Source organism: Pocillopora damicornis, chromosome 3, assembly GCF_964200805.1.
Source record: "Pocillopora damicornis chromosome 3, jaPocDami1.2, whole genome shotgun sequence".
Lineage (NCBI taxonomy): Eukaryota > Metazoa > Cnidaria > Anthozoa > Scleractinia > Pocilloporidae > Pocillopora > Pocillopora damicornis.
In genome coordinates this window covers 21,874,824-21,902,270 of record NC_142672.1, presented here as the reverse complement: position 1 = coordinate 21,902,270, position 27,447 = coordinate 21,874,824, and the positions used below count along the sequence as shown (strand labels likewise).

Genomic DNA, 27,447 nt, shown 5'->3' with positions numbered 1-27,447 from the left:
GCAATATCACCAAAACGGCCGAGGTAAAGAAAAACATCGGGACTACGCATGAGCAAAGGTATATCTGCAATACAGCGCTGGGTTGAAGGTCTGCGCAGGTCAAAGCGTTGTGAAGGTTGTCAAAACAAAGATCGGTGTCCTACGGGAGATATAAACAACCACATAAACCAGTAAATCACGTTGATTTAAAACCGTCTTCCGCTATTATAAAGATCAAAACAGATTGGTAAATCAACAGGGTACCAGTAATTGAAAAAGCATCGTTTTCGAGAAGTCTCGCGCTTACATTTTCCCAATTTTAATTTCCTCTTCAGTTGCTGATTTCTATTAGCCTCTTTATTTTCTTAAGTTTTCTCTTGGGCGGGAAAATGGCGTGCGGCCGGCCAAAACTGTTCCCCTTGCGCGTACCCGACGCTAGACTGCTGCGTTTTTATTTGCAGGCGGTGGGCTTCTGGCTAATAAAATTGGAGATAAAATGCACACAATCATAACTGCGATGATCAGCGAGAGTGGGTGATATAAATGTATGCTTCTTGCATACAATTTAGAGGCAATGGAGCCCTCTACTGGATTTCAGTTCCCTTGTCAAAGGAATTGGATACAATTCAGCCGTTAATTTGCGTTTCAATTCGGTCAGAACTCTTCAGAAGGCTAAACACGTTTGGCCGTAAAGATCAGCCGTAGTTTGGCGATCTTCCTTGAAAAAGGTGAAAAGTCTGCCAGACAAGACCATATATTCACGGAACGTCTGTATACTGTCTCACTCCCTTTTACTTAAAAGTCATCTATCTCAGTTTCCTTAATATCTCAATTCCTGACATTGTAAGTTTGGTTAAGATGTTTGTCAAAGAAAGCGAAAGAAGCCCTCTTAAAATATAACCATGAACTAAAGCTGCATGTCATTTTCCAAGGAATGAGTCTGGAATAATCTTAGTTCGCAAGTGAAAATTTGAACCAGTCATGGTTCAGATGTACCTAAAATACTGAATCACAGTTTGATTCAGCGCAATCCCAACTGATCCTATTTTAAGACTCGCACAACAAAATAAGTTGCCTCACTCGAAAAGGCCCATGCGCAATTGGAAAATTTGCAGTTAAAAATCCTTTGAAAGACTAACCTGTATGACCTAATTAAAGTTTAAAACGCAGCGGCTACCGAGCAGTTTTGAGGTGAAACCCAGCGGATGTTCATCATTTTTTTTTTCACAGTTTCTTTTTTTTCGGCCGTAAATGACAAAGTTATCGATCGCAGTATGATTCCAAAGGAAGAAATGAATTTAAAGTTAGTTTATTGCAAACAGAGATGTTAATGACATGCTGCTGAAAATACTTCAATTGCTGAGTCGAAAAGAGACAGGATATCAGGTTTAAGCGCTGATCAAATATGCTAAAAAAAAGTTGTTTGAAAGGCAGCTATTTCTGAGTTTGCAAAGAAATTCTGTCTTTGAATGGTCACCTGCCAGGAACGCATGTCTGACAAATGAGAAATTTAAAATGTCATGAATTTTTAAAAGCAACCGGAAAAAACTTGGCTATATTGAAAATTGTCTTCATTGGAGATCTTGAATTTTTATTGCTTACAGAACAGCATGGAGATTAATAATGTAGATTTAAGCTCTCGCAATTCGTAGAAATTTTTGTTTAATCACAGATTCACAGGCGTAAGTTGATTTTGTATCCTAGTCGTTAAAATTTGAAATTTGGTTTTACTCCGCTTCAAACAGGTACAGCTGTTGTTCTTGCGATAATTCCGTGCATTATTGCTTTTCATATATATCAACCAATCAAATCAGCACATTAATAAATTTTGCTGACATTATATCGCACTTCAGCGGAAATGACAGCGATTTACTTATGCGGTTTGATGACAGAAGGCAAAACTTTCCTGAAAGCTTAATTGTCTAAAATCCGCTGCAGTTCTGCCAAACCAGGGATTTCGTCTCTCGACTTAGCAGTTTAGGAAAATAAAGATAAGGTGTTATGGCTATAACAGGTCCTCTGTTTTTTACATAATTACAACCTGTCATTTGACTTTCCGAATGTGTGTTTAGTAATGTAAAATAATGTGTGATGTCATCCAATCACACACTATCCTAATGCTGATGTTATTAGATGCTGCAAAAGTTTCTTGTGATATTTTTTGTTATGCTTCGCAGGCCGCATGTGAGTTGCCGGATCTTGCTAAACACCTGGGGTAAGACGACTCACGTGAAAAGAACGAAAATAACATATGCATTGGAAATAGGCATCATCCGCTGAAAATTGGCTTAAGCCAATGGCACAATATGGACTCGAATGTTTGTCGTAGTTAGTACCAAATAACACCGGTCTTTCTTTCAATCAAGAATATGGCTGGAAGGATTTTTCTGAGGCAACTAATGTTATTTAACACCCTGAATTTTCTCACTCGTTTCGGTACTGCTGTAGAAAAGCTGGATGTCAACATTGCGGTGTTCTTTGACATGGATGACATCTTCCAGGAATATGTCTTCAAGTCGGCCGAACAAATGTTCCGATCAAGAAAAGTTGTAACTGGTAATGTGACTCCTAATGAGTTCTTGTTGGAGATGCATTTTTCAAGGCCTAATTTAACCGATGTCTTTCCCCTCGAATATGGTTTGAGTGGTTTGTTTCCCAAGATTTCAAACATCACTTCTGACTCCCAAGGCGTAATCTTCGTCAATGTAACAAAAGATGGACTACTTTATTCCTCGCTTTTGGAGAGTTCCGTGTTTCCATCAATTGGGCTACTACAGAGCAGAAGGGCATTTCCCATCACACAGGTAAATTAAAAATTCATCTGTCTAGCTTCTTTGTTTCAACTAAACTCACCTTTGACGCCCGTTAAGTGGTAATCTCAAGCGATTTTTCAATCTCTCCACTGATGTCAGCGAATTTCAATTTTTGGAATTTTTTTCACTACATAGGATATAAAAGCTTTATAATTTGGAAAAAATCTGTTAGCAGTTTGTTTCTTTTTTTAATTTATCTACCTTTCATCCATATAACCAGCCAAGTTAACATCACATTTGGGTCAAAAGGAATTTAGAAATTCATCTCAGAATCTCGTCCCTCGCGGAAGCTCTTTTTCGCTCATCAGCAAAAGAGCGCGTAACGAACGCTAGGAACTTAATCAATATTTGGATACTGCTGCTTTCACACTTTTGGATGATATTTACAAAATAAATACAATCGTTTTATTTAAATTTCATCGTTAATAAAAAAAATAAACATGCTTGAAAAAAATTGTTCGGGTAGATGCAATTGAAAAAAATTCAAAAATATTGTGTTATCAGATATCAACTTGGCTTAATAAATGAATTGAACCACTAGGAATACTGGCAAGAAATGAATATTTATACTAATGTTTATGTCTAATGTTATATCGTCAACGTGTGTTAGCGCCTGCCCATTTTAAAGCCGACAAGATCTTAGTGCCCCCTGCAATCGCCTTGAAAAGCTACCTCATAAAATCTCGAGAAAAGGCCTAAAAAGAATTCTCCTTTTCCTTTCATTTTTTCGTTTTACGGAAACGATCAGTTATATAACTAGTTAATCTACCATTCAATGCGAAAATCCGAAGGATAGTCACTTTTGAATGACAAAAAAAAAAGAGGAAATTTCCGACAAAAAACATCTGCGGCTCGAAGTAATTTCGCCATCTATCTAGGGTTAATTAGACTAAAAATAGGTTGAATGAAATTTTCATATTCATTTTCAAAAGGCTAAAGAAAATATTCTTTCATATATTTAAACCTTTGAAACCTAACAATTCAGTGGGAAAGTAATCTAAAATTTAGATATTACATGTTTCAAAATATTGCTTGGCTTTTCATTAACATTTTTTAAGATTATGAATTTTGGGAAAAATTCATCTATTCTAAAGTCAGTTTTGCACCATAAAGGTAACAAAACTGTCATTATTGTATCACGAATGAAAGCTTTCATGAAGAAATAGCTGGCGATAAAAGATAAGCACAATTCAAACAGAGATCAGACATATTAAGCTCGTAAACGAACGACAGGCGGTTAGCATAAGTTAAGGAAATCCTTTACAAAAATGATAAAATATGAATGAACCATTCCATTCCTGTCTGGTGACGAGCAGTTTAGAATTTACAGTTATTCAACAATAATTGTTGTTTTTTTTCTATATTGGAAGCTCATCGTTGACTTTCCTCATATATAGACGCTTGTTTCAAATGGTTGTGTGCTATCTAAGTAGCTCCCTTGTAGTTATTTAATGAACGGCCATATTCATGTAGAGACAGTAATGTGTTCCATTGTGGTTCTCCAGAAAACATACCCCTTTATTTTACTGATTCATATCGGCAATCAAGACATTTTATTAACAATTTTCGTAGATTTTATTTGTGGCACTAGAGCAATTTAATTGTAAATCACTCCGGCTGATATGCTTATATGTATATCTGTTCTTTAGAGCAAATAGTTATCCGACTGTGGCTGTTAAGCATGAAGAAAACTTTGATGTTCGAAATAGTTTGCCTCGATTTCACCTCGAACAAGCCTGAGAAATGTTTCCGGTCCCCCTTTGCGGTAATAATTTAAAGGCAACACTTTCAACGCATCAGAAGCAAAACTAAACCCCATCACTGTGACATGGCCAAAAGCGTTTTCCACTCTAGAATGGAATCGCTTCCCCCTTTGTACAATATGGAGGAAACGTTCTGTGTTATCCCGAGGTACTCCCTTTATGCTATCCTATTCCTACATTTAGAGAGCTGCTGAAGAGCAACGGCTTTCGTAAACTTTCTTTGAACATGACTCTGAAATAATAATATTACGCTAAGAAATAAAAGTAAATGATCCAAAAGGTATTCAGTAATTGAAAACACGGTGTATGTTAGCAGCTGCTTTTTTACGTATTGAATCTCTGTCTTCCACGTAAAAATCACCTTAAACGAGAACGACACCGAAAATATAGGTATGGTAAAAAAGAAAATCAGCAAATTTAGGGAAAGAAAATCAACGCGGATTAGAATGGCTGGGGATGTAAAAGGTATACAAGGATTGAAACTTGAAAAAATGTAGGCTGAATTTATCACTTCAGGTGCGCTGACATATCGTGAAGTGCCTCTATGGAAATCGTTTTTCGTTTATTTGTTCGTTTGTTTCTTTGCTTTGATTGTTGGTCTGTTATTTTCAAAAGGAAAGTTCTGGCGGATTCACAAGAGTTGCAGCGCCATCAATAATGGAATATGCACAAGTAATGGTGAAAATTACGGAGAAAATGGGCTGGAGGACCCTCAGTTTGGTGACATCAGCCACGTATGAGGGGCATGTATTTGCTGACGCTCTCAAGCGCTTAGCTCAGGAAAAGAAATGGCGTGTATTAACCTCATTATGGATTCAAGGAGACGAAAGTCTTCAAGAAATAACAACGGGACTTCTGCGCGTTATGTCAGCCAAATCGGATGTAATTATCGGGCACGTTCGTGAAAAGAGCAACGACAATATGTTTTGGACGATTCAAAAGTTGCAAACCATTGAGAATAGTAGCGTATGGCTCGTTACTAGGCCTACCACGTACGGTGTACAAAACATAAGTTCGATTCCAACTGGACTGACTCAGATCAGCTGCAAATTACCTGAGGTTGGACATGACTATGAGTTGTACGTAAAAGCATTGTACGATTCTTTTGTCATGTTCGAAAGTGCTTTTAAAATTTCAGTGAGGACAATAAACAATGAGCGAAAACAGGTCCTTAACACTTCAGAGAAATACAAATTTCTGCGGAGAACGGCTCTGATGTAAGTCAATAATCCATCTTAGAACTTGTAAAGTTTCTCTTTTTTTGGTTGTTTCATTTCACTCATTCATTGTGCAGATACAGTTTAGCGCTGAGAGAGAGATAGGGTCGCTTCTCAGGAAGGAAGCACTGAACTAAGGGAAGTAGATGAGTAGGATAAGGGACGGATAGCTCCATTGATGAGTTTGCAAAAGAATACTGTCTCCAAAGTGCAGCTGAGTAGGACCACGTCTCTGTGAGCGGTTCTCACAGAGATGTGGCAGTACTTGTCTTGTCAAATTACCAGAGGTCACTTTCGTTTGAAAGATTTATGTATGGTACGAACAGAAAGCTACATGAATCACTTCAATGCCAGGCAGTTCAATTTTTTTCCATCTTAAACCGAACACTTTACCTCGACAATGTACAACAATAACCCAAACTCTAGTGTATCAGAAGTTTACGTAACCAGTCGTTGATTTGATCTTTTGTTCGAAAGTTTATTTATTCATCTATCCTGGTTAATCATTCGTCAGGGGGAAAGATCGGTCGTTCTTCTCTTTAATTAGCCCTCTTTTATCCTGTACTTTTTGTTCCTTCTTTAGCCGTTTAAAGGATACTAACATAAGAGGTAGCAGCAAGCTTTTCAGAGCTCACGATTTATCAGAACAACACCATTCAGCCTTTGACATCTGGAATTTAAGGGAGGATCTCGATAGCAGGAAACATTGGCAACATGTTGGACTTGGTACAACAACTGGACTCGCATTAGAGCCCATTGCAAATCACAATGGTAACACCCTCCTTCCACTACTACATCCTAAGCACCCCGTCCTGCGGGTTCCTGTCGTCGAGTGGCCCCCTCTCGTGGTCTCAAAAGATCCAGCGTTGACGATGAGCCGCAAATCATGCGTTGGAAGAACTTTACCTTGCTATAAGTACTTAAGTGTCCAAAATTCTACGCAGACGACTAAGCAACTTCTTTGCTGCTATGGAGCGTCTATAGACTTTTTGAAGTTTCTAAGAAGAGACCTCGGGTTTGATACGGAAATTTATTTCAATCCAGATGGGCGATACGGGAAGTTCGAACCCGTGAACAGCACCTGGAATGGAATTATAAATGAAATTATCTCTGGCAAAGCGGATCTAGCTCTCGATGTGGCCGGAAACTTTGAAAGATCAAGGGTAGTGGAATTTGCATACCCTAGCATTGCATCAGCAATGAACATTTTGGTCAGGAAAGATCGCTCCTACAAGGAACAAGGTATAAGGTTATTTTGCAATGTAACCGGGTTTGCTTACTTGCAAGAAAGTGTCCAGGCTCGATTTAAAATCAGATCAGTGCCGATATAAGTCGGGACTCAATTGGTCCTGATGTAACACAGTATCCAGTATGACATTGTTAGGAGTGAGTGAGAATACTTTTAGATAGTGTACTTTTTTATTTTTTATTTTTTGTCATCTTTTTTTTTTTTTTTTTTTTTTTTTGCAAGGAAACTCAATCGTGGAAATCTTTAAAAAATGTAATTTAAATACTTCTACTCTTTTCTCTATCAGTAAGCATCTGGTACTCTTGGCTGGAACCGTTCCGATATGAGCTTTGGATCGCTATCCTGGTGACATGTAACGTGATCCTGTTTGTAGTTTGGTGGCTTGACAGGAAGAGTCCAAAAGGATATTATGTCCTCCTCAAGGACAGTGACGAAGATGCTTTTACACTTCTAGGTAAGAAGCAAAGCAAATCCATATGGTTTTTAGCAAGGGATGGGAATGGGAAGAAAAAGATAAGGCATTTATCGCCCGGTAACCTTAGCCTGGGACATCTTTGTTGACGATTCGTACACTCTAAAATGATTTTTCAACTTAAAAGAATGATGACTCGGGTCCAACCCGACTTATGATGACTCAGGTCCTAGAAGCTTTATACACAGCATAAGGGACTTTTCTCTCCTCTGGATGAGTGCACTCCTGAAAAGGACGGTTTTTGTTAGTGATGACCGACTTTCAGACAACCGAAGCAGGAGTCATCTTAAGGTCAGGTGTCTAAGTCAGAATAAAGTACCTTTACCCTAATGATGACTTCCACTTAGATTGGTTTGTCGAAACCCAAGTCACCGTCACCGTCACCGTAAACGAATTCTTTTAGATGAGTCTTCACCCGGACGATCATGCTAACGCTATCGGGTTGATATCATTAACTGTGCTAAGACTTTCTTTCCAGACGCCATGAGTTATGTTTGGGGAGTGGCATTTAGTAAGGACATTGGTGCGGAAAAGACTCCACGCAGCAACAGCGCTCGTACCGTTTCCGCGGTTTATGCGTTACTGGCCTTGATCATGGTGAATACCTACTGTGCAAACCTCATGGCCTTCTTACTTGATGATCCATACAAACTGCCCATCAGTGGTGTAAAAGATGCCAAGGTAAGTGCCGTTTATCGAACCTTGTTCAATTGAGTATGAAAAGCATCAAGAATTGTAATGTGTTTGCTAGAACACGACCTCTAATTGGTTCAGGAAGCTTGCCTCATTATCTCCACCGATCAGAAGAAAAATGTATTTAAAACTTAATCAAACTCAGATTGCATTTTAGTTACTATTCATTCCCGACGTTAGACACCAAACGACATGATTCCCGTTTAAAGCCGGTTGCCATTATTCCAATTGTACTCTCGTTGGCTCCTTGACTGTCCTGATCACATTGGTTCTACTAACTTACGCCCTATCGAAAAGCATTCGACTACTTTTCAATTTTTATGTGCAGCAAAATGCAGCTACTCTGACATTACTAATACTGTAATTTCAGCTTGCGTTAAAAATAACCATCGCTATTACCCAAGTTTATGACAGACTGAACTGATGAATTAGTTTTCCCAAAAGCGAGCGAGTTTAAACCACGATCTTGCTGTGAGAGGGCGCGAGGGATTTAGGTCTGTAAACATCCTATGGAATTTGCCTTCAGTTAACATCGATTGAGTTATTGCAAAAACTAATCTTAGCCTTAAGAAAGACGCGAAGCATTTGTCACCAAAAAGAACCGAAAAAAAGGAATTTGATGACGTATGTAAAATTCGAGTCCCAATCAGTTGAGCTACAGATGCTCTGAAAAAAGAGCTACGGACGTAATTTTTTCTACATCGTTTTTATTTTCTACAAAAAAAAGGCTAAGGAAGGATTGCAATCCAAAGCACTAGTTCCAAAGACGTTTCAGTCCACCTCTGTCGTCTAATGTTATTCTCGTCTCATTTCAATAGCTCACCGAGAAGTCTCTTTACCCACCAGATGGTTTTAAACTCGGAGTCACACGCGGGAGTAACGAGGAAGCATACTTCAAAAATCACGTCAAAGACTTTTTCAGGAAGATTTACCACGTTAACTTAAAAATACATCTGGTGGATGGTTTTCAGGCAGGGATACAGCAGCTTACAAACGAGTATGTTTTAAGTAAATTATAATCTTCGTATACAGTCATGTTTCTTGAACTTTTAGATCCGAGGGCTGGATATTCAAAACCAGACAACTTCTCATCGTGATAGTTTGACAAATAACACACGCACAATCAATGAGTCCGCCACACAGCCAATGAGTAGTTACTCAATTAAACAAGACAGTGAGTCAGTCCGTAAATTGATCCGCAGCCATTTAGTCAATCAGTAATGCAGCTTGTCGTGCGGTCCATGAGTTTGTTTGCTAATTAGTTAGAACTTGATCGTTAATTCATTCAATTATTTCTGCAATCAGTCAGTAAGTCAGTCAGGGGTCATCCAATCAGTTGATCAGTCGGTCAGACAGTAAGCCAGTAAGACAGTTTGACAGGCAGAGAAGCAGGCAGTTCATCACTAATTATGATTTGAAATAAGCTGCTCGTCAGTAAAGAATTTACTTAGTTCTACTAATTGCTGTTCGCAATATTTTCAATCTCAGCGAGCTGGATGGACTTGTGGGTGACTACTTATCTTTGAAGCAAGCTGGAAACAGTGATGCGAACTGCAGATACAGCCTCGCTGGGGAAAACTTCTACAACTTTGGCTATGGTTTTGTTTTCCCCAAAGGTTCACCATGGATAGAGGAAGCAACTTTGTCAGTGCTAAAGAACCAAGAGAATGGCAGTATTCAAGCTATTTTAGATTACTGGTTCAACAAGAAGGAATGTACCACGAAACCAGTGAAAGAACTTGGTCCCGAGAAATTTATTGGGTTATTTCTGCTTCTTCTCGGTGTAATTGGGTTCAGTATAATTTCTTTGATATCCGAGATGCTCATCATATTTGTGCTGGTTAAATTCGGACGTCACCTGGGTCCCATGGGAAAGTCTTTGACGCGCATGATCTTTAGTGTGCGCAAGGGAGAAGAAAACGACATTCATATAAAGTGGTTGCAGTTGTACAGGAGACATAAGAGCATGCGCCCAAACGAGGTACAATTCACTGAACCTCATCACGATGTTTCGATTCGAAGAGCGAGCTTTTGTAACTTGAGCTTTGAGTATGCAAATGAGATGTTACCCTTTGATGAACAGTCGGTGTATCTTCGTAGAAGTCAGCTATTGGCAGTGGAAGATCTATCCCTTTCGGCTGGTGGGAATTCCGAATCAAATAACAATACCTCTGATAGAACAGAGAATTCGACGCTTTGAGTATCAATAGATGATGTGGCTTTAGATTATACCACCACAAAACTGGCGAAATCATTGGGCAAATAGGCACCCCTTGTCACTCAGCACTCGTAGGGGTACCGAAGTTAGTAGCACACCAACGAAGGCGAAAAAAAATTAAAACTTCAATATCTGCTATGGCTGTATTGATGGATTATACTAAAACAAAATTTTAATTTAAGTCTTATGAGAAGTCAAAATATAGCCTGGGAAATGAGTGACGTGCAGAAAGAGCATTAAGGCTATTCTTATCCTGATAATATAAGGACTACGCCCAACCCAGTGAAGTTAAGAGTTCAAATGGATAAGTGAGTAAAATGTTGTCCAAACGTAGCACATACGTTTCACTAATACCTTTTGTTTCAATTGGGTGCAATATTTGTACCTCAACTAATTATGTGCGTGTCTCGTAGCAAATACATGCGAAGGGAAAAGAGAGAAAAAAATGATCATCAGAAACAAGTTTACGTTGACATAAACGGCAAGAATTGAACTTTCAGTTGTGGAGCAAAAACAAAATTACATAAAATTGTCGCAAATGAGAGATCTTTCCCAGGAGAACTCTCTCGGTCTATTTGGAGTATAGGTGATTCTACAACCGTACATAACTCTGTCATAAAACTTGCAACACACTCAGTAAGAACGTCCCCCGCCATGTGGAACATCACTTTTATTGACATTTTTGGCTCAGTCAACACATGTTTCAAGACCATGACGCCTACCACACCAATAAATAAAATGGTTCCATTAAAAAATACGTACCATAGTATCTTCGCTTTGAACAAGTGTAGAAAACTGTTTCATTATATGAACTGTTCAGAAGTAAACATGATTAAGGTGAAAAGTAGACTTTCAACTTTATAATTACAACGTGTGATTTTATACAACTTTGTATTATACCTATGTCTTTTTTACAGAATTGTTCTACAGTTCAAAGAAATAAAAGGAGAGGAAGTAAAATACAGCTATGCTGTTCCGTTTGTCCGTTACGGCCGTCAGGCTCTTTATTTAACATGCTTCTAAAAAGTAGCCTGTGCTGTAAAAATAAACAAACGCACAAAAGCTGATGGAACGATTGTTACTAAAACGACTTACCCACAAGAACGCATTAGTAATAAACAAATAAATAAATACTGACACACTTCAAGCTTTCACCCTTAGTCTGTTTTCACGACGAATGTATGTAACAATAAAGTTGCATTTTAGCTCCACAACACATTCTTTACAAAGTCGACCAACTGTTGAAAACAATAAAATACATGGGGCAAGAGTTTACCGAAACAAAGAATTAAGTAAATAAACTCCTTCCGGTAGCTGGTGTGTCGATGGCTAACTTCCACGACTGGGTAATTGTCCGAAAAACGAATTTTCTGGCGGGGAAGCGAAGCTTCGAGGGAAAATGTGAAATTTTGAGGACAGTCTCTCAGCAAAGGACATCACAGCCGACATACCAGCAAGCCAGAAGGTGGCTTATTTGATTTATAATCCTCCCATTACGTGTCATACCGCGCGATGAAAATAAATTTTCTTGACATTTTGTACTTTCTGGAGCAGAATTTGAGATCTGCTTTTTAATATCACTACCACGATTACTCTACTTAACCAATTGGTTTTTCTTCCGGGTAAAGTAATAAAGATTAAAAAGTAAAACACAAGAGCTGGCTTCTTCCTGGTCCAGTGATTTTGCACCACGCGATGTAAAGTAGCCAATAGACTCACGCGGAAATTAATAGTGGGTTGCAATGTCACATAGACCATGGAAAACTAATCTATATAAACACATCAAATTCATCCATGGTCTCAATTCCTTACATCTTCCTTTCTCACGTTGGTAAAAATGTAGATTTAAGCCCAGGGATTCTTGTTTTGTTCAATTGAATCTGAGGGAAAAAATGGCATATTATTTAAATTGGTCTTTCAGTAAATTATCATCACATATCATATCCTTTAAAAATATAATATGTATCGAGAAATGAAAACTACGGGGGAGTTATTGAACTGTCGTTCACACACCTTGTACTAAGTCGTCGGCAGATTCTTCCACAAGGCTGTGTTTGTCAAAGAGACCTGGCAATTCGGGGACCGTGCTGGCCACAGAAGACTGAGATCTACGCATTGACACCTCCTGTGAACTGAGGTGAGAGTAAAATCAGAGAATCACTTGGACGACTATTCCAATCTAGGCACACAAATCAGCCTCTCTATCGACAAGTAAATACATGAAAAACTCATTACAAACGTTGTTCTCTATTGTTTAATTTTACAGCGAAAAAACAGTTCGCCTCATCGTCCTTTCTTGGCCCTCTTCACATCGTGTAGAGAGTCTTTCTTAAATCATTATTGTTATTATTATCATTATTCTTTAGCGTTATGTGACAACCAAAGTACTAAGCAAAGACACAAGGCCATCAAACTTGGCTCGTTACTTTAGTTAAAAGTACCTCAGCTGTCGAAGCTCTTTACGAGAAACCCTAACAGGAGTAGAAGCTTGAGAAGGAACTCCCATTCCCTTTTCGGCAAGAGAATGCTTTAAGGTAATAGATAACAAAATGGAAGATATGAATCAATCAATCAATCAATTTGAAGTTCAGTTTGTCCGTACGTTGGTCCGTGAGTCAGTCAGTCATTTAGTCAACCAATCATTCAATAAGTCAGTCATTAATTCAGACAGTCAATCAGTTACTTATTGAGACAAGATAATTTGGTTTTATCAGATGAGTTGAAGATGTGAATTGGCCACCGTTCAGAGAACCTAAAGCCGATGTTCGAATGTTAGACCCTTTTAGAGCGCGGATTTGCTCTGACGAAAGGCTGAAGCTGGAACCTCAGCTTTAGAAACTCTTTACGGTGGACAATTCACATTATAAACTCAATTGATGAAACCAAATTATATTGTAATACGCCCCACCAACGCAGCACCATAGTTTATTTAAAGACTTACCCTTATTATTCAGTTATTGAGACAGTCAGTGAGCAAGTCGATCAGTCAACAATCCAGTCTGTCGCTCAATCAGTCGGTCATTTACTCAGTAAGTCAAACAGTCAATCAGGCACAAAGTCAGTCTGTCAGTCAGTGAGTAAAACAGTTATTTTATTAGTCAGTCAGTCAGTGGACAATAAGCTAACTAACCAACGGCAAAAAATTAAAAAATGTTAGAGAGTAACCAAGGAATTACAAAGCCAAAGAGGAAAACAAGACACCCAACGTAGGATACCCAAAATGCAGGCCAAAAAGGAAGCCAACAGTCATTCTTACAAAATCACCAGGGGAATATTTACCTTCATACGGGAAACGTCTGTCGCTAATTGCTTGGTGTAGACATCTGTACTTTTATGCTGAGCTTCCAGTTCACTACTGGCCATAAAAACATCCGATTCAACACTGGTACCCATTCCAGACACCATCTTCTCTCGCAGTTTCTTTTTTAGGTCGCGGCTTGTTTTCTTGTAGTAATACAGATCTTTCTCCAACTGTTGGGCTCTATTTTCAAGTTCACTGCGATAAAAGAGAAATATTTGGTTTAGTTTACATGCTATCACAATTGTATCATTTTCTTTGTGTCCGTACGACTGCAGATCTTCATTTCACCCTTGAGACTGGACATAACCTTTTATCTACATACAGTATTTTTCTACGTGAGCTATGGTAGACATCACTCTTGGCTGAATTACACTTCAACGCTATGCTTACATTATTTCTTTCAAACAAATGCGACAAAACCAAACACAAATATTAAACAACAACAAAAACAACTACACGGTATACCAGCGAAAAAGGGTGACGTAAATTCTGCATTTCAAACTAAATCAAATATGACCCGGATTGTTGTTGCGTTTTTCAATAAGGTACCTTATTCTCTCGTCTGGTGTCTCATTTAACTCAGCATCACGAAGTTTGTTCATTAAGAACTGTATCCTCTGTTCGTATTTCTTTTGATGCTCCACTAGCCTTCGGTCCCCTTTTATTCCAGCTTGCTGCAATCCACGACCTAGTTCACCAATGATCCGTTCTTGCTCGGTTATACGAACCTGGCGAAATTCAATGTAAAAAAATGGTAAGTAACATATTCATGTTGCAAAGTAACCTACAAAATTTAATCTCAGATGGAAGCAAAACATTCTCACAGAGGGAGAGCCAGTTTTCGCTGTTCTATCCTTTTGCTGATTATGTATTCATTTTTCTCCGAAGAGGAAGACGAATTATCATCAGACTGCCTTTCATACGTTACCCCATCGCTGATTCATTTATACTTACCTCCAAATCGCTGCAATGCAGTTCCAGTTTCTTCTCACTTCCCCGCAACTCGACAACTTTCTCAAAGTATTTTGACAACAGGGCGGTGGCTTCCCTTTGTGAGAGGTTACTCAGCTTGTTCATCAGTCCTTCTCGGTCTTTGTCTGTAAGAAGTTTACCACTGTCCAATTCTTTTTGTTGGGTAGCAATTCCATCGTTTTTAAACTCAATCGCAGCTTCTAGCGCGTCGATACCTTCGTCTAGTTCAATAAGCCTGGACAGAACAGAAGCATATCTCAATAGTGTTTGTTCTTGCTTCAACCAAAAAACCTCGGTATGATAAAAAATGACTTTGGTTGCTGTTAAAACGATCGATTGATCTTCATTACATGAACCTCTTGTCAGTCATTATTAACTCTCGTCACCTGTCAGCCTTACGGTGCATCGATAACGATTCTGAGAGTTAGGGGGTTAAAATATGTACATTTTACCTCCTTTCTTCCTTGGGATCTAACAAGGAGCCTTCCTGTAGTTTCTGCTCTAAAAGTTCACGTTGTTTTAGAAGTTCATCTTTTGTTCTCTCCAAAGTTTTTGCACTTTCATTGCTCTTACTTTGACTTGAAGCGTCAGTTTCTAGAAAACAAATTATGGTAAAATGATTATGGGCGTTCTGTGATAATTCAAATTATTAAAAGGTTGTCACACTCTTAGTACATTTAAATGTCTAATCCCAGTCCGCTTAGCTGTTAAAATCCTAACCTTGGCATATGTTGAACGGTACAAGTTCTTGCTTTATTTCCGCAATCAGTGATAATAGTGAGGAAATCGAGCAAACGAATAACAACAATTGTACACTAGAATAAAGCCATGCATGGAAAACGTAAAGAATCCAAGTGGTATTCTGTGTGATGAAACAGATTGTCCAAGTTAAATAAAAAGGATCTTGACCTTTCCGTCATTTCTGTCTTTTCTGTCACGACAGAGACGTCAATCGACTTTTAAGATAAAAGTAGTTCGATGATTCTCTGGTGAAGTAGCTCAAGGTGATATTTCGTATAAACCAGTAATTCAGGATTTTAACAAAGAATCCTACCGTCCACATTTTTCCCTTTTTGTTGGATCTGTTTGTCAACTTCTCCAAGTTGGGTAGATAGTCGAAGAATATCCTAGAGGATTCAAATGAAAATGATTTCATCATTAAGAAGATGTCGGAGTCCACACGTTTATTCGAGTTGAACCCTTTAGCCCCTAAGAGTGACTAGCATCTAATTTCTCCTTACAATATCACCCCTGAATCAAACACGAAAGTCATGAGAATAGAGCAGATGATCACCAGCTAAAGCAGCTCTTGATTGTTAAACAAATTCTCCTTGGCAGCCTCTTTGGAAAATACATGGAAAACAGTATGGAGAATATGCATACTGATGTTAGGGTGTAAAGGGTTAATGAAGTGGTTTAATTCACTAAACTATTTCTCTTCTCTGTGACTTAATAGTTTGAACAAGGAAGTGTCTCCTTAAAGAAAACATGAAAGTTAAAATGTGTTTTTTTCTTACCTTGGTAAGTATCTGGCTAGAGCGTAGTTTCTTCATTTCCAGTTCACTTTTCTCGGCCAGCATGGCTTCTTTGTTTAGTAGGATGGCTTCTCTTTTCTTAAGCTCCTCTGCTAAAGCTTCCATGGCCTCCTTTCTCCTCAAAACTTTTTCGACTTCATTATCCAACCATTGACGGCGTTGCTCTAATTTTGCTTGTTCGTCGCTGTAAACAGAACAGTAGACGTCCTGGGGGTATCATAATTTTTCGGTTTGGGGTAAAATTCAAGAGTAACCACCGCAACGGTTAGGGAGCTCTGTGATCTCGCTCGTTCTTTAGTAGTACATTAAAACGTGGCCTGTCTGGGGCTTTGCCTAATAGAAATTAGTGAAAGAAAAGCTGGCCAGTGCTTGTTCAGAAGGGAACTCCTAACCCAATGAACCTTTCTATGCAATACCGTATCTAGGAAGATTCGTACCTCTCCTTTTCTTCAGATCCTTGTTTGCCAACACTTCTAAGTCGCCGCTTAGCGGCTGCCACCTCTTCTGTTTTCCTTTTGAGTATCTTCTGCTGCTGGCTCATATTATCTTCAAGTTCCTTGATCTTGTGCTGTTGTTTCTGCATTTCTCTCTCCATTTTTATTTTCCTGTCAGCCTCTTCTTTAAGCTTCTTCTGGAGCTGATCCTGTTGATTTTTCATCCTGTCAATGTGCACCTCGAGTTCCTGAACTTTCTTTTCCCTCTCTTCGTGCAGGGCGCTTATTTTTTCATTGTCCTATGGAATATATAAAGAAAAAGAATAGGAAAAAGGTTATCTTTTTGACAAAAAAATTTCGAAATGCAGACCCATGCATGATACAAATGACGCAGTTGCGAGACCAACTGTTCAAAAAATTTTTGTTCAAAACCTTACGAATGATCACATCGAAAAGAACCGATACCAAGCTACAAAAAGATGGGTAAGAGAGAGAATGCTATGGACGCAGCGGCCTAATGCGCTGCCTTGGTCTTCAAGACGATCCAGGTTCCAGTGCTGCTATCTCGAATGTTCCAGCTGTTTACCGAAGGAGACGAGAGCCATTCTCGTACATTTCATCTTACGAGTAGGCAAAACAAGATAAGCTCTCTTCTGTGTCTTTACAGTTGGAAAGAACGAAGAAGTGCCAAGTATAACAAAGAATACTTGTAGCAGCTTAAACGTCCAAAACATAAGTCTTACCTTTTGCTTTCGTTTCAAAGCCTGAAGCTTGGCCTCCACCGCCTGCAACTTTTTCTTATACTCAGTTTCGACTTTTTGTTTCTCCGCGACTTCGTGATTAGTTTTAAATTCGTATTCTTCCAGAGTTTTCTTACTTTCTTCCAACTCTTTTTTGGCTTTTTCCAACTCCTGTTTCATGGACTTTATTTTCTCGGAGTACTGCTTCTTTGTGTCCTTGGCTTCTCTATCACTCTTGGCTAGTTCCTTGATCAACTCCTCTTTTTGCCTAAACATTTATCATCAAAACATCACACTGTATACAAAAGAGGTAAGAGGCAACTATACAGCTAATTTCTTTCAATAAGGAGAAAGATAAAAAGGTTTTGATATAAAACGTGCGCTGGCTACCGAGGAGAAGGACAACGAAGGGAAGAAAGGGAAGGAATAAAAAGATTGGGAAAAAAAAGAAAGAGGGGAAGGGAGGAGATTGAGAGGGAGAGAGAGGATGATGAAGTAAAGGAGGAGGATGACACGGAAAAAGGGAGGAAGGGAGGAAGGAAGGGAGGAAGGGAGGAGATTGAGAGGGAGAGAGAGGATGATGAAGTAAAGGAGGAGGATGACACGGAAAAAGGGAGGAAGGGAGGAAGGAAGGGAGGAAGGGAGGAAGGGAGGAGATTGAGAGGGAGAGAGAGGATGATGAAGTAAAGGAGGAGGATGACACGGAAAAAGGGAGGAAGGGAGGAAGGAAGGGAGGAGATTGAGAGGGAGAGAGAGGATGATGAAGTAAAGGAGGAGGATGACACGGAAAAAGAGGAAAACAAGGATAAGGAGCAGCAAGAGAGGGGCGGTTGAAAACGCTGAAAGAAACGAAGTGGGGGGATGAGGAGGGGTGATGGGGAAGAGGACAAGGAAGACGAAGAAAAGGAGAAGGAGGAGAGAGAAGCTGGGGAAGGGATGGTTGATGGAAAAGTAGGAAGGGGGAAGGAGGGAAACGAAGAAAACGTGAATGTGAGGAATGGGGAAGATCAACTTTGAGCAACGGTACCTTATATTAATAGTTAAATCTCTCAGTTTTTGCTGGGCGGAGTGGAGTCTTAACTCTGATTGTTTCACTTCGTTTCCGATAACTTGAGTACTCGATCGCAATGCTTCAACTTCATTATGTTCCGCTGAGTCAGGTCTTGACCCTCTGCCCTTCGATTCGGCCAAATCTTTTGTAGAGACCTAACGCAAACGATTTCACGAACAAGTTTATTACAGCAAACGCATATACCATCTAAAGCAAGAATATGTGGAGGTAGAGGTGCAAATCTATGGAAAAGTATTTTGTTTGTTTACATGACAATGTTTTGTAAAATGAAAATAGGTGCACAAAGCGTTTTTAAACCATTCACCTTGCCGTTACCCAAGATCTTTAAAGTCTTTGATTGTTTAGGAACAGTCTCAGGTACCCGTGGTATTTTCGAGCTTTCTCTTTTCATATTCCAAGTCCTGCCCAATTCCCTGAGAATAAATAAATATTATTCTACGATTTAAAAACAAATATGCCGACCAATGTTAGAAAAAGCAAGTAAATAGAGTCAGAACGAACTTTCTTGTGCATGTTCTGAGGCGAGCATGTCTCTCTCAATTTTGATGTAAACAGGATGAGGTTGGTTAGCACAAAATGATCCCGGTCAATTAGTACGTTACTAAAAATAAATCACACAATTATACACTTAGCCTTCGCTTCCCTCTGGGTGAATTTTTTGTACCTTGAAGGTTCTTCATCCACCTCGTCTGCACTTTCACTGCTGTCTGACAAGGTGCATACAACCTCGTCTTCCTCCTCGTGTTGGCTGACTAGCAACTGACTGCGTGCTCTGAAATCTTGTATGACTCTGTCAACTATGAACTAGACACGAAACAGAAGCAATCAAATTTCCTTTTTAGAACCTAAGGCAAGAAGAGTAAGAAATGGAAAGGCCTTTAACTTTCATGAGTGTATGGCTCTCTTTCTTAAGGCAATATGGCACATAGACTTAAAGTGTGCCAGGTAGGGGGAGTAAGAGTGATACAAGGAGACCTCTTTCCGGAAAAAAAAATTGGATTAAAAACAATCTCCGCGCCCCACTACTGCTGATCTCGGTTTTGTTCAAGCACTTCCCTCGGGATTTTTTTTAACTCAACGAACAGTATAGCGCGTTAATGCTTACCACAGGCGGGCTGCTGTGAACTTCTCTATCATTCATAGACGCCGTCCCATCTTCAACTAATGGTGCAGTATGAATACGTGTTCCTCGAGGACTGGAGAAGACCATTTTGTCTTCTAAAAGAACAACATATAGGCCCAGTAAACAGAATTACATTTTACAGAACGATAATCTAATCTGGTCGCACAATTTTGCTAAAAAAGCAGAAAAAAAATTATCTCTTGAAAACTTCAATCGTACCTTGATGACCCCCTTGGTTAAGAAGGAGTTGATTAAGCTGGAGTTGTTGCTGGAATAGTTGATCTTCATGTTTTTTCAAGCGATTCTGCGCTTCTTGCAGTTGGTTGTTGAGTTTAAGTTTCTCTTCCTCGAGTTTATGCGCATGCTCCCTTAAAAATTCGATCTCCTTTGATTTCTCCGCGAATATTTCTTCATCACTTGACAAATCTTCCTTGTACTATGAAGGAAAGGGATTCGTGGTTTAGACGGGGAAATGGCAAGGCCGATTGGGAGGCGATAAACTTAATTTTACTTCTTCATTTGCGTAACTTTGTCTATCCTGAAACCTTCAAAATCGTCACCATTACCTTGTTAAGTTCTTTCTTAAGCTGCTCTATCAAGTCGGCTTGTTGTTGACGACTGGTGTTTGGAGTCCAGATTGGTCTCGACCTGATCTGCTCTACAGCTTTAAGCAACAGGTCAAACTGGCTACACTGATTATTTGACATTACGCCGGCCTTATGCAGAGCTTTTAATTGATTTAAAGCATCGGAAAGAAGCTGTTTATATGTGTCACACGCTCCACGAGATCTAAAAGAGGACAAAAAAAACTCTTTTTCATTGGCTCCACGATTATATCGAAATACCTCACATCATGCTAGGAGGGGAAGTGATGTCAAATCTAATTTAGTGCACAAATAGGATTTTAAAAAATTGAAATGCAGCAATATTTGCCAAATTATTTTTCGTAGTTCCTTACCTTTCTAATTCATCTTCTAGCGACTTGATTCGCTCGGCATCTTCTCCTGTACCGGCAGACCCAAAAGATGAACCACGGCGTCGTTGAAGTTCTTCACGGAGAGCCTACATCAAAAGACAAAAAGAGTGAAGTGCCACGATTAACACGAGAGAAACACACAGGTGTAACTTTAAGGTTCAAACCTGGGGAGTGAGGGATGGGCAGGGGGCAGGAGGCACAGTAACACTTAACGACACGCGAAAACTGACTTTTGTCAAATATTGTACTTTTAGCTGGCACTATCTGGCTGACAAAGGCTTCTTCCTTTGGTGCCATCACATATTAGTGAAGTCTGAGAGCGAGCGCTTTTTGTGTCTTCATTAAATGTAGGTTACGTTAACTAACCCAACATGGTCTTGGAGTTCGCAATAGGATATTTTGAGGTATTTTCTTAAAAATTCAAGTGAATCAAATTCACCAACACACACACTGATATAAGATCACTTTACCTGTATCTCGCTTTGCATTTCTGCCAGTCTTGTATTCTGTGGATCACGATTAACCACTGGCTTGTTGCGAATGTTTCTAGCCTAAAAAGAAGGGAATATTGTGTGCGGCAATCTTCGCTTTACCTAACGTACCCATAAGTCTTAGTTTAGACTCAGTCTTGCCTTAGTTTCCTTTTCTTTCGCTTTAAACTAAGGTCCAACATACTCACCCTCGTGGCATACTTTAAAGAATTCAAATTTTCCGCAAAGTCTGTTGCACAAGGACTGAGACACGTTATCATCAATGTTCTGGAATTGCCTCCCAAGGAATCTTTAAGCAGTCTTGTTACCTTACTGTCCCTGTATGGAACATGGAGGACCTAAAATGGCAATCAGAAAATGTAGCAAGGTAAAGTTGAAGGTTCACTTCCGGTCATGTAAGTTATGCAGGTCAAATTCTGAATTCTTACAGACTTATTGTCTGCGAAAAACAGGTTGACAGCAACAAGCCTTTTGAACTGGTCAAAGAATAGAACTTAAGAGTTTTCCTTGCAAGAATAGGGTGGTGCTGGATTGGCACCGCGCTTCTGAGACAAAACACTAATATCTAAAAAGTTAATCTCAGATGGACTTTAAAGGAGCCAGAATTAAGGGTATTGTAACTGGGAGCAAGCATCGCGGCTTGCAAAGGAGCGACTCAATGAAGAAGACTCACTGGACGATGCACTAAGCGCGACTTGACGTTGAAAGGCTAAATTATGATCACTAATTACTTTAATAGTTACTACGTGAATTTGTGACATTATCTCATCCACAAGGTCAAAACATTACTTACTACCTGTATACTTCATGTAGATGACATAGGTTTAACGAAAAAGACAGAAACCTTAAGTAACAAGAAAATCATGCGTTTTTTGAACTGGCACCAAGTCAATAGGCCTGCATGTCTTGCATGAATACACCTTACTAGTATCATAACACATTTCTTTGCATACCTTCTTTTTGGAGTCCGCCAGAGCACTAATCACATTTCCCAGCGCTAACAAACCACTGTTAATGTACACAGACTCCTTGAACCTTTCACCAACGTTTCCTGTTCGATGAGCTCTCTCTGAACCAGCAAGATCAACGAAGTGGAACTTGGCATACTTGTAATCTGTGAAGTCTGACAAATAATGAAGAGAAATCAATGATTAGTCTTCAGTGCCCAGCTATCTATGAACAAAAGATTGAAGATAGGCTAAAGAAAGCACAGTTTTATCATTTTACCAAGTTAGTAAAGATTGCTTAAAACGGAAATACGATCGAAAAAAAAAAAACACACACGCAAACAAGGAAACAAAAAAATACCAAGACATGGGTTATAATAACTTTCTCTATAAGCAGTTGCCGATGTTGTAATAGGGGACTGGGTCCGAAAAGAGGCCACGAGGCGGTACCCAAACACGAGAGGCTTCTCGAGGCTAAACAGACGGTGGTGAGAGGTCTGGTGACTAGCTTTTATTGAAACACCTGCCAAGACATATATACATACATACTACATTTCTTACCCATGTCGCTCTTTTTCTCACTGTCCACATGCTCATCTTCAGCCAGAGGTTTTTGCTCTTTTTTTCAAGAAATCAAAGGACACAAGAATGAGGATACGAATAACAAGCAATTTGTGAATGTGCAAAAATTAACGTCATAATCTCATAAATTTAACTCTTAATGTCAATAACTAATCTTTAAATCCATATTAAGCTAAAAAAAAGTAGTAATTTGAGGTATTTTTGTCAAAATACCAGCGTGTAAAAGCAAGAACTCATTACATGAAGAAGCAATGGAGGGATATGGGATAACCTAAGTAACAAACGTCCAAAACTTTTCGCGGCTCCGCTACTCATTTTTGCAACTGCATCACTTGTCAACCTAAAACGTCCATTAAATGACCAGCTACCCAAGCTAGAGGAGATCCTTGTGTCTTTGTTTATGCATCTTTCCATTGAAAAAGTGGGCTATACACCTAGTTTGGGCTTTCCTCCTTCAATCAAAATCTATCGCTAACGCAACCTCGTTCCGAACGAATAAGATTGCTAAGTTGAAATTGCCAATTTTTCAACTTGCCACTTCGCCCTCTTCGCTGCTTAATACTTAGAACTGGACATCTACGTAAAAGTCAGTGTCGTTTTTAGACTTTTCTTTTACCAACATATAGAGTGAAAATCGTATGTGATCGGCTGGAGCGTTCATTCATATTCGTGGTGCCCACTTGCCGCCCAGCTGATCCTGAGTCCAGGCAGCTCATAACTTCATCTGCTGTGTTCACTGGCTGTTCAGTGGCTCCTACAATAACTGAAACAAGAGAGGAAAAATTCTGTACCTGATAGAGCCATTTTCATTTGCGAGTCAAGAGTAATTCGGTATTGCTCTGGCTTTGCTTTATTTCGCTCTGCGATTGGTCTAGAAATCTCGCGCCATTCCCTAAACCAATAAGATGCGAAACTAACACTAACCGTGATTTGGACACCCGCGTTTTCCCGCGCTTTTGGAAAATTGCCTGTTTTTACTTTGAGTTCCAATGGTTTTTTTCTATTTCGACAATCGAAGACAAAAAGCTTCAAATTTTTTGAGATGGAGAAATGAGATTTTTTTTGGCACAGCAGCCAGCAATTTATAAGAATGCTTTTATACTCAGCCTCCTTTCCAGTGACTTGCAGCAAGATCACTTACAGAGAGCAATTTTCATTTGAGTGAGGAAAATAATCCGAAATTGGTTTGTTTTGACTTTACCTCAGTCTATGATTGGTCCATAAAATTTACGTCACTCTTTCAACCAATCAGATGCAATTATCCAAACCACTCGCGATTTGGTCTCTCACGTTTTCCCGCGCTTTAGGCAATTTTTCGGCTTTACTTTAAGTTCTTACTGACTTTTTAAGGTACCGGTGTTTCCTTTCTTCGTTAAAGCAGATGATTAAGTTTGGGATATATAACGGCTAACTCTTTCGCTTCGTGCACGAAATTTGGTACAACAAAACTCAACAACACTACGGCAGTAAGCCTTCTGCCGATTGTATCATAGCAGTACCTGTATTTCCCTTCTCATCCTCTCTGACATGAATATCTTTGCTGGATGTATCCGTATCGAGTAAATCTCTCAACTCCTCCATGTAAATCTCAACATAGGATACAGTCACAACAAACTCTGTTTTGTGTTTGTTTTCCTGTGGAAAAAAAAACCTGGATATGAGTTATTTTGGGGATTATAGTGTTATCAACAGTTTTGAGTGAATAGATGACATCATCATGATCATGAAAATGATTACAGCTGTGGGCAAGTGTGAGTAAAATATTAATTTTTTGCCTGACACCTCCAGAGATGACACCTGGCTATAAATGGCAAACTGGTGGGGTTAAACGAACTTAAATCCTAATAATTATAATCATCATCATCACCACCATCATCATCATCATCATTGTAATCATCATTATTAAGAACTGGATCTTTGGATAATGCAATTCAAGAGTTTTCATTGGCTTAGCCATCATGGGTTATGAGCCATTACACCATGCTCTAGTAAGTGTACACATCAAAAAAAAGTTTACAAAATAAGGTTGGGAAGATTTGTCGATATTTTTGGGTGTTTTTTAAAATACTTATACCACTCACACTTGTCAGATATGAGGCAATTATACCCAACTCAGCCCTATGGACCATGTTGGCTATCTCTCATCTCATATCCAATGCACACTCCTGGAATAATTATTTTTATAATCCTAAAATCATAAATTTTTAACTTAATGTTTTACTTCATCATCTTTTCTTTACCCATTACTCATGACAAGTCAAACATGGCAATAGATTCAATATGGTGAAATAAGAACTATAAAAATTCCTTCCTTGAAGAATCAATTGAAGGTAAATAGAGCATGATGCTAGTTCACTAATGAAATATCAGTTATTTATGAAGTGATACAATCTCTATCTCTGTTGGAATGATAACCTTCTGAGCAAACAGGTGCCCTATGGTGCTTGCCCCTCACTGAGAAGATCTCCTAAAACAATCCACTTTTACTCTAAGGTTTAAATCCCTTAGAGAAAGGTATGACTAAAATCCTGTTACATGATGCTTTGCAAACCCTTTTTGAAAATCCTGCATTTCCCTGTGCTAACATTTACCTCCATAATCTGAAAAAGTTGTTTAACAGCTCTAAGAATGATCCCATACTGTTCTTCCAAAAGGCCAGCACTGTCAGTTCCACCGATTGTATAGGTCTTCCCAGAGCTCTGTCATACAAATAAACATTTAACTGATTGAAAAAGTATTAGAAAACTTCTTCATTACATGTATGTACATGCTATTTCTTGGTATCTTAGGGTTTACCTTGTAAGAAACTATGGAATTTCCTTAGTTTGTAAGCAAACTTTCACTAAAATTTTCCACCAGTACACTGTTTTGACTTCAATTTACACATGTATGTAATGGGTTCCTACACCAGAGATGGGCTTTATATTGAACACTTTACCTATAAATATCAAATCACATTTACATGTACACACCAACCATGACTTTGCAGGACAATTTTGAGCTTACAGCTACAAGACTTGAGCACAGTAACCTCAAGATTTACTAGTTGCTATTTACAAACCTACTGCTATTATGATATTAGATGTGGTAATAAAGCAACAAGAATGAACATTGCATCACAACAGTACTCACAGTTTGTCCATAAGCAAACACAGTGGCATTATATCCTTCCATACAGCTTTTCACCAATGGTTCCACACACTTTTCATAAACCTCTGTCTGATGACAAAGATTAAAGAAAAACTCTTAAAAATCAACAACTTGCCATCTTCTATGAAATATTGAGTTTATTCTTACATGGAAAAAGAAATAATCAGACATGAAGTATTTTTCCTCAACTTACCTGCCACATGCTTTTTTCCAAAACCCATTGTGAACTTCCTACATCAGCATTTATTACAAAGTTTGTTTGAAAAGCATTCCCATTTAAAAAGAGCTCTTTAAATGAACACTCCCTGATGGAAATTAAATCATCCAAATGTGTCCCCCCTCTTTGGCATTTTTCTATACCCTTCTTATCAACTCAAAAAGGACAAGAATAAATCTACTGCAACTGGTACAACATATTCGGAAAGATAGTTTATGACTCTTGTGTAATCTATCATTGGTGATCAGGTCTTTTCTTCTGATTTTAGCCCTTCATTTACATCATCACCCGATTTCGCATGTTTGTTATATACACACAGTACAATAAACACGCACATTGTATTAATAATAAATTCATTACCTGACTTGCTTTTGGAGGGAACACATAATCAAATGTGAATCCCCGGTCCTTTCCAAGGATCAATTGAGGCTTCTCTGGAATAAGGCGCACACACTGTGGGACATTGTGGACTTTCTCCTTGCCAACCAAAGGGCGTACCTGAGGGCATAACACAATGACATGCTTTGAAAAAAATTGCTTAGATATTAACCCATTTGAAGGCCCCTGAACTGCTCCTTACTGCCCATGTAATGCAAAAGACTTTTACTGAGTTTGTATCTCTTCTGTAACAATGGCAAAATACTCTACACTTTTACATTTTTTCATCAAAGTGTGCCCAAGGCGTAAACATTGAAGGATATCAAATGTCTTCTGATTATTCCCTAGATTTTAATGGCATATTGGTCACATGATGAGTGTAAACCAATTATTGCACATGAGAAAAAATGTCTAATGATTGTAGTTAAATTGTGATGAGTTACTTAAATAAATCTTCACCAAGGCATTACATTTATGGGAACTATTGGTAAATGTGACTACCCTGAATATTATCTACCTGCCCAAGTGTTTTATGTCTAAGTGGTAAAATATTCCAAAAAGTAATTGGGGGGTCGCACACTGATGGGGAAAACATTTTCTTTGACTTTTTTAATTTCCATTTACAGGTCCTCAGTTCTGACTTCGCAGTGACTCTCTCTCTGCTTCCAATCGAATGAGCCTTGTGTGACATCCAAAAGAACGGCTGCGAAGGATTTTAATGCTCAAGTAAATTACTTTCAAACACTATTCGATAAAATTAGCCGCCCACGATCTAAAAAATCTACAAAAGTGTTCTTTAGCGAACATGGGGATAAAATTAAATGGTAGGATAAAATAAAATAAATGCAAGACCAACAATAACCCCCCTAACTTAAACGAGCCAATTAAAAATTTCTTAGTGATTGCCTAGATATGTCAGATCAGTGCGCTGATTTTCATAGCAACGTACCCGAACAGCAACTTTTACTGGAACTTCTGTCATTTTATCAAGTTCGTTGCGATCCAGTACTTTTGAATTCCATGAACACAATACAATCAGTCAAATCTTCTCTCAATAATTCCTTTGTAATTTGGCGGTCTAACAGTCTGACATCCTGTTTGTTTATACCCCAGACTCAGCTGATC

The 27,447-nt window shown here is 38.8% G+C and overlaps 2 protein-coding genes across 5 annotated transcripts; one reads left to right on the top strand and one right to left on the bottom strand.

The window, feature by feature from the left end:
• Positions 1 to 1,845: 1,845 nt before the first annotated feature.
• LOC113684136 (glutamate [NMDA] receptor subunit 1-like) lies at positions 1,846 to 11,368 on the top strand. 3 transcript variants are annotated; one of them, XM_089200481.1, is made up of 9 exons: positions 1,870 to 1,975; positions 2,157 to 2,194; positions 2,428 to 2,783; positions 5,171 to 5,772; positions 6,356 to 7,014; positions 7,308 to 7,475; positions 7,972 to 8,174; positions 9,005 to 9,183; positions 9,675 to 11,368. In XM_089200481.1, the coding sequence occupies exons 3-9, from the start codon at positions 2,463 to 2,465 to the stop codon at positions 10,384 to 10,386; spliced, it is 2,844 nt and encodes a 947-aa protein (XP_089056607.1). In that variant the 5' UTR covers positions 1,870 to 1,975; positions 2,157 to 2,194; positions 2,428 to 2,462; the 3' UTR covers positions 10,387 to 11,368. The 3 variants fall into 3 exon arrangements, with proteins under 3 accessions (XP_089056605.1, XP_089056607.1, XP_027057274.2); XM_089200479.1 differs by having other exon boundaries at positions 1,846 to 2,194; XM_027201473.2 differs by lacking the exons at positions 1,870 to 1,975; positions 2,157 to 2,194 and having other exon boundaries at positions 2,201 to 2,783.
• LOC113684134 (kinesin-like protein KIF27) lies at positions 11,045 to 27,447 on the bottom strand. Of its 2 annotated transcripts, XM_089200474.1 has the most exons (29): positions 27,272 to 27,447; positions 26,305 to 26,442; positions 25,710 to 25,796; positions 25,169 to 25,276; positions 24,077 to 24,212; positions 23,194 to 23,340; positions 22,557 to 22,613; positions 22,002 to 22,171; positions 21,237 to 21,386; positions 21,028 to 21,108; positions 20,540 to 20,643; positions 20,148 to 20,370; positions 19,801 to 20,017; positions 19,564 to 19,676; positions 19,123 to 19,262; positions 18,763 to 18,871; positions 18,414 to 18,592; positions 17,390 to 17,654; positions 16,650 to 16,945; positions 16,195 to 16,396; positions 15,732 to 15,804; positions 15,130 to 15,271; positions 14,660 to 14,912; positions 14,255 to 14,433; positions 13,684 to 13,900; positions 12,846 to 12,931; positions 12,418 to 12,536; positions 12,217 to 12,284; positions 11,045 to 11,440 (listed from the first exon to the last, which is right to left on the bottom strand). In XM_089200474.1, the coding sequence occupies exons 1-28, from the start codon at positions 27,302 to 27,304 to the stop codon at positions 12,250 to 12,252; spliced, it is 4,059 nt and encodes a 1,352-aa protein (XP_089056600.1). In that variant the 5' UTR covers positions 27,305 to 27,447; the 3' UTR covers positions 11,045 to 11,440; positions 12,217 to 12,249. The 2 variants fall into 2 exon arrangements, with proteins under 2 accessions (XP_089056600.1, XP_027057271.2); XM_027201470.2 differs by having other exon boundaries at positions 11,045 to 12,284.